General features: G+C 34.9%; 1 protein-coding gene across 1 annotated transcript; it reads left to right on the forward strand.

Moving 5' to 3' along the window:
- On the forward strand, nucleotides 1-7,347 carry LOC111048905 (feruloyl esterase B-like). Its single transcript, XM_039430340.1, has 2 exons — nucleotides 1-129; nucleotides 5,241-7,347. Exon 2 carries the CDS (start codon nucleotides 5,485-5,487, stop codon nucleotides 6,508-6,510), a length of 1,026 nt encoding a protein of 341 aa, XP_039286274.1. The 5' UTR covers nucleotides 1-129; nucleotides 5,241-5,484; the 3' UTR covers nucleotides 6,511-7,347.
- The last annotated feature ends 359 nt before the right edge of the window (nucleotides 7,348-7,706 follow it).

Below are 7,706 nucleotides of genomic sequence, written 5' to 3' on the forward strand. Positions count from 1 at the left end.
ATCCTTCATTGAATATCTCTATTCTCCACTTATTGAATTCTCCATTCATTTACTGAATTTCCTCCATCCACAGGTTCTTTGTATTCTGCTCCTCACAGTTGTTTGGGACAGTGTAGCTGCTGGTAAAAAGTAAGTATGCTCGTTCATTATATACTTATAATTTGATTTACATTTGATTTCAAAAGATCGTAATTATTAAAAATCTGGTGTGGTACACTCACACAACTTTCCTCGCTCATTGATCTGTATTAACGAGGATAATTTAGGGAATAACATTATGCCAATGGCGGCTAAATAATTAAAACTAAGATTATACTATTGTGATTGTGTTCAGAGTACATTTTTCCTTTGTTTGAATTGTGACATTTGAGGATTTTTTAAAAGTTGTCAAAACAGCTGTTCTACAAATGATATATCGACATGTGTTCTTTTGAATAAACTGCTCTACCTACCTACCTCACGCACGAGAAGGAGGTTACAAAATAAATTTCTCAGAGATGAGGTGGACCCCCTGTTAGTTTCCCAGGGAGGAGACTCATGCCAGTTAATAGAGCTGATAGATAACTATACAGGGTATGAATTTGAAAAAAATCGGTCAAGTCATTTTTGATAGAAATTTAACAAAATTCATTCTTCTCAGGAATATTACGGAGCTCCTGCAATTTTCCCAGAAATGAGACCAATGTCAGTTGATAGGGCTTATAAATAGCTATCTAGGGTATAAATTTGAAGAAAATTGTTTCCGAGAAAACCGTGAAAAACATGGTTTTTTAGCCATTATGCGCCATTTCCCCGCCATTTTGAATTGCATTTTATTGAATATCTTATTGTCGGATCCTCATGGTATAAGGACCTTAAGTTTAAAATTTCAAGTCAATCGGCTAATTAGGAATGGAGTTATCGTGTTCACAGACACACACACACCCACACACACAGACCAACACCCAAAAATCATGTTTTTGGACTCAGGGGACCTTGAAACGTATGGAAAACATGAAATTAGGGTACCTTACATTTTTTTGGAAAGCAATACTTTCCTTACCTACGGTAATAGGGCAAGGAAAGTAGTGAAACGTATAGAAAACATGAAATTAGGGTACCTTGAATTTTTTGGAAAGCAATACTTTCCTTACCTATGGTAATAGGGCAAGGAAAGTAAAAATATTCAATACAAAGTCAAAATGAGAATAATCCGCCCTTATTTTGCACATGAGCACAAAGAATGTTAATCGTGGCCCATATCATCAGCATGCATTAGAATACCGAAAATGTTTCCTAAGAATAGGAATCCATGGTATATTAAATTATTAAATATATTTTATTATTAAATACATAGTCCCAAGCATAGCGTGATTATGAATTACATAATCTCTTGCTTATTATCCATCTCATCAATTGACATAAAACAATGAGTTCATTCATTGAGAGAGAAACAAGAAGCTTAACCAAAAACATAAGTTTTCTCCCAAATCCTGATGATTAACTGAGCTGGAAAAGGGTTTACTTTTTTATTTTTACCATTCAATTACAGATTCAATCTGAATTACATTGACTGAGGATTCTGTATTCTAGTAAATCAAATCAAAATGTGTAATGGGAATAAAAAATATATCATTAGAAAAAAAACAAATGGAAATATTCTTTTTTCAATACTGTAGATGTGAAGTGAAATTAATTGTTGACTCTCAACCTCCATGCTCATTTTTCGTCAAAATTACTGCCGAAATTGCATTACTGTCGAAATTGGAAAGATTTAAGAAAGGTGTTTTGATTTCTATGATGCGAACTTGAAATCTGAGTTTTTGTGAAAGGAATCTTTCCCAATTCATGAAGGAGAAATGACATAGATAACCCGGAAAAAAGGTACTATCTCTGCGGTCAACAGCTACTGTAGTAACTACTAAACTCTCTTTCCATTTCACAATCATACTCTATCGCTCTCCGCTCCTGGACTGTGAATCATTCAGACACCAAAAAGCTCATTTTCTTGTTTTTGTTCAACTCTGAAAACATCGATTACAATTCATTAACGCTCCAATCGCTACTATACTGTTTGTCCTTGAATAAACTTTCATGGTTGAAAGAATAAGAGTTGATGCTGTCAATATATACCACTATATTTTAAGCAATACTTCCTAATCTTCAAGACCAATGGAAATATTGTGGTATTGACAATATCAACGTTTTATTCTTTCAATTATCTTATCTTCAATTATCTTCCTCCTCGTTCTCAATCAATTCTATCTCATGAAGTTGCTCACGCGAGATAACGTACTTTATCCACTCAAAATAAAATATTCAACCTCCATTGATGAACCTGGATTAACTTTTGGAATAAAGATTCTCTATTTCTCGTAGTTTTCAAACAATTATTCTTCCTCATAAAGTTGCTCACGCCAAATAATGAACTTCATTCACCCACAACCCAGCATTTAACCTCAACGGAGTAGTAGTTTTGATAGTACGTCTCAACTTTAGCAACTCCAGTGATACCTTAAATATGAATATAGTTTTGCTTATATTATTGTACTGTTTTGTAAGGTTAAGGTTTTGTCTCTTATCAGCTATATCATCAAAATTACAAAATATCACCAATCATCATTTTGGACGAGCTTATTGATTACTAACAGGTAGCCCGTGCTCCGCAAGGGTCTAATTGAAAACCGAAAACATGATCTACTCGATTTCACTTGAAGAATTTGAAATAGGCATATAACCATCCTCGGTGAAATAAGAATCTATATCCAAAATTTCAAGTTAATCAGTCTAGTAGTTCAGACGTGATGATGCGTCATTCGTGTTTTTACTATTTCGTATGTGTATAAACCAATTCATTCCTTTATTATATCAGAGATTATCATGTTAATATCCATGTTATGTTCACATTCTGATTGAATAAATCAGGCTCACGTTTTTGTGTTTTGATTTTATTTGTGTTCTGCAATAAAAGTTGAAGTCATCCCATTGTACTATAGTTGGAGAATGTTGACTTTTTCTTTGTTTTCAAATAATTTAGTACCTACAATATTGCAATTCATTCTTTTTTCCCCCACTAATGAACTTAAGAATGATAAAAAAGCTTTCATGATATCTTATCATGAAATTCTTCAGACTCACTTTCATTCCATATTTATCAATTGTGCTTCACTGTAATGAAAATGTGCTAGTTATTTCATTGTCCTCAATTCCCACTTTAATGTCAACAATTTATTATGTACTATGACTATTTGTCTTCAAGGTTTCAAAAAATCATTTTGAATTTGACTTTTGCATTTCCTAAAATCTTCAATAATTGAAAAAATGATACCATGAATTACTGCAGTAAGTTATCAAAGTATATAATTTGAACACGTAGTTAATTACAAATAAAAATGAGAAGTATGTCTAATCGACTTTTGAAAAATTTCTTCCCCATTACAGTACATAATTTTCTCGACATTAAATCAAGATTACATTGAATAATGTAATCCATTTTACATGTAACTTCCACTTTTACTCTTATTTGTGTAATAACACTTTCAAATTGAACATGTATCTCTCAAGTTGATTCATTTGAAGAGTATTATGATAGGAAATAATTTATCAAAAGTCTTCCAGAGAAAACAGGCTCTCCCATCACTTTTCAAGAAACGACTTTTCCCACTTTTCACCAAAGAGCATTCTTTTCCGCAAATTAACATAATCGGAAGTTGAATAAGGAAGTGAAGACTGTTGACAGTGACCACTGGCCAGTAACAGGATTGGATAATAAGATGTTAACCAGGGTTATCCGAAATACGCACAACATGCGTGCGTTACTTGGAGCATTGAATGTCGGCACGTTACTTCCGCTCTCAACTAGACTGGCAAGACGCTACCGGCGCCAGTTGAAGCGATGCAAGTACTTTGCACTGACATATACGTCGTCGACTTGACACCACCGTTGCACTTGCATGCCTTTCGTACAAGAGAACAAAAGTAAAAATGAAATCCTCTCCGACTTTCACCCGTGAATTTTAATTCAAGAGAGGAGCCCGAACAATTATTTCCAGCACATTCCTGCAATACACGCGATTACTGTACCTCGAAAACAATGCGTTCAACGTTATTACGGCTGAAAAATTACAAACGATTAATTACACGGCTCTTCACAGTCGCTGGCTTCATGCCGTTTAGTCACCACGCAATTCTTACCAACAGAGTTTAACAAGTATGCCAATTTTTAGGATATCAGATATCTTCTAACTGACAGACACCTCCGTCTTGATGCCTCGTTTTGACAATCAGTGTCGATAATCTTGTAGAAACTGGCTGCTCTAAACGTTTTGACACCTTGAAAATGCTGCTTTGTCGTTATTAAGCCAGTGCTATTTCAGTTGGAAAATCTAATTATAAATTCTGATTTACCAGGTCTATCAACAATAGGTACTTTGATGAACTCAACATGGAAACAGTTATTATAATTCTTACTCTACAGTACTTGGCATTGGTAATGGTATTAGTTCAAACCTATGCATGCTGTATTCTGTAGTTGGTCAAATGTATGTCACTGTAGCCTACTTCTTGAATAATGGTTTAAGACTTTTGATTTCGATAAATTTCTTTTAAAGTGTATTTTTGCAGAATTCTAAAATTGCTCTCAATTAATACATATTTTCTGGTTTAGATTGAATTTGATCATGAGAGGATCTCACTACCTTTGCTTTTTTCTCCTGACTTCCTATTCCTTCAATTCACGACTCTTCATCCGTGACATGACAGTGGATCTTAATGAATCATTTTTTATCGGAAATATGAGTTCCATTCTAATCATACAACTCTCCATGAAGTGATGTTGCAAATCAATAGTTTCGAATCACTCTATCTTTTGATAAAAGTTTTTTGTATGTTTACAGTTCGAAGCTCTTGTAATCTTACTTGAGGGCTTTCGAAAGTGCATCTGATGAGCTTCCCACAGAACTCAGTAAATAAATCGATTGAATGTTCTAATAAGAGGGATATAGTTCATAATAAAACACTAGAATATTGTCTTATAATAGTGTAGACACACTGAAGATAACATCATACGTGTTGAAACATGTTTGTAACTTTTTAATAAATTCGTGATATTTTTAGACAATATTCTAATGCTCTATTATGTATAAATATCACTAAATCTTACCGAAAACAGTATCTAAAGGGATATAATTGATTATTGAGATGGAACGCATTTCATCTTCCTTGAATTTTGAAACATGAGAATAATGCATTTTATTTTTCAGGAAAAAGGTTATCATCAAAGTTCCTACACACGTGAAGCATGTCTACCACCACCATCTGAAGACGGTGCACATCCAACGTCCGCAGCCGAAACCACAACACCACGTGCACCACGACCACTTCGAGGAGGTGCACCACGACAGAGACGACTACCGGGGGAAACGTCACGGGAGAGGATTCGGCAGTTGGCGAGGCTTGGAGGCTGAAGTCGAGCGACCCCGAGGCTACAGGAGTTACACCGATCTGATGAAAGAGAGACCACCTCCTGCTCCCAAAGGCGAGTACAGTGATGACCCTGAGTACAGATCCGGGGACCAATCAGTGGGATGGCGTCCATCAGGGGGAAAATTATACCCCGGCAGTAAAGGGGGTTGGAGGAGTAATAAGGGGGTAGTTTATGAACAGAACTACAAGGGCAAATGGCAACCATCAGCCCCAGATGATTATGACGGTCCAGATCTCACCTATGGAGGAAAAGCACCAAGTAATGATTATGGTCCCAACCACGGAGGTAAAGGTTATGGAAATGATTATGGATTAAGCAGTGGAAGTAAAAGCTATGCAAATGATTACGGAGCAAACAGTGGGGGAAAAGGTTTTGGAAATGATTATGGACCAAGCAATGGAGGAAAAAGTTTCAATAATGACTATGGGTCAAACAGTGGAGGAAAAAGCTTCAGTAATGATTACCCAACCAACGATTACAGAGCCTACAAATCAGATGCTTCATCTCCTAGCTATAAAACTATTCCTGTCAACAACGAACCCCCACACAGATTCAACCCTAAAAACTTCAGAGACTACAATTCCAAGGACGTGTCACCACCTGATGTAATCAACTACCATGGATCTGATTCTGATAAACGAGAGGTACGAGTAGCGCCAACACAAGGAGGTGTTGTCAAAAATTGGGTTAAAAGTCCGACAAATAATATCAAATCGAACTGGAAATCTTCAACTCCTTCTAGTGCTATATCCTCAGTTTGGCCAGAGTTGAAAGAACACAGCAGTTGGACACAAAACCCCTCATCAACATACGCTACCACACTTCCGCCCTTCAATAATATGCCAGATCTGAGTCACTCGAATCCGGGAACCGCCTCTTCGTATGTTTATCACAACTTTGGTTCAGCAGATGCGGTGGCTGCTCAGCATCAGGGTTCAGGTGTGATACCCCCCACTGCAAATGGTGCATCGCAAGCTACCATTAGACCCTTGTCATCGTACCAAGTACAAGTGAATCATTACACTGAGAGACCTGTTAGATCGTAACTGTATGGGCAGTCATCTTCTTCTCTGAGAAGCTACCATTTTCCATGACTTTATATGTACCTTTTTATGTTTTATATTTTCCTATCTTTTTTTTAAGATCTTGTATAATGCCTGCCAGAAAATGATGAAAGTGAATCTTTGAAACTTTTACTGAAATAGACAAGTTGCAGATTATGAATAATAAGAGTGATTGAAGTCCTGTCAGGTTTTATTTCGAATGTTGGACTCTTCAAAAAAACAAAACTAAGAAAAACAACTAATTTATGATTCCTAGTACCATAAATAGTTTTCAAAATTCAAACAAGGCTAAAAATAGACGATTCAAATTATAAACAATTTTGACTAGTATGAGATGTAAATTGTTTCTGTATACTGAATAATGTCTGTTATCGGGGACATAGTAGTCCTCACCCAGTAGAACTCGCCCATTCATTAATTGTAGTGATTATATATCTTTCATCTTATTCTATCACCAATGTAATAGTCATGCTATCCCTAAACTGTCAAAACTGAGTTTGTATTACCATTCAATACGAACTTAATTCACGAAAACAAAAACCATAATCCAAACTTTTTAATATTCAATATTTTCCAGTTTGTTATGAATGAAATTCAATCTAGATAAGAGTGACTGTATTTCCAATGTTATGTAAGACTGTGATAACAAGATAACATCTTGATATCAAATTATTGTATTACACTGTATCATTGATGCCTTCTTAATGAGGCCTGCTTCAAAATAGTTTTGAAATAATGTATATAGATTATCGTTGATTTTTTGTTTGATATTGCTATAGTGATAAGATTTTGTTGAATATACATTTTATAGAAAAGAAAGGTATTATTTTTTTCTTGCACCGCAAATTTGCATATTGAACATTAAATAATATCTTATTGGGCTATTGAGATAAAATACGTGGAATGTCATAAGTGGAATTTTAACGAAATTTTAAACTTTGGAAAATAATATGATATTTCCAGAGATTATCTTGACATCTAGTTATCTATCTCCTATAATATAATATTTTCCAATAATAGAAATTCCGATGAAACGGATAGTTTTAGAAACGAACTTATTAGAATTCACACTGTTTTATAAATTTCTCTCCATAACTGTTATGGCTATAGAAAATTCAGTTGCAAGGAAGATTACCAAAAAGGTAGATCATAAAATAGTTTTAAATCTCTGAAATAAG

This window comes from Nilaparvata lugens, chromosome 6 (assembly GCF_014356525.2).
Source record: "Nilaparvata lugens isolate BPH chromosome 6, ASM1435652v1, whole genome shotgun sequence".
In the NCBI taxonomy this organism is placed as follows: Eukaryota; Metazoa; Arthropoda; class Insecta; order Hemiptera; family Delphacidae; genus Nilaparvata; species Nilaparvata lugens.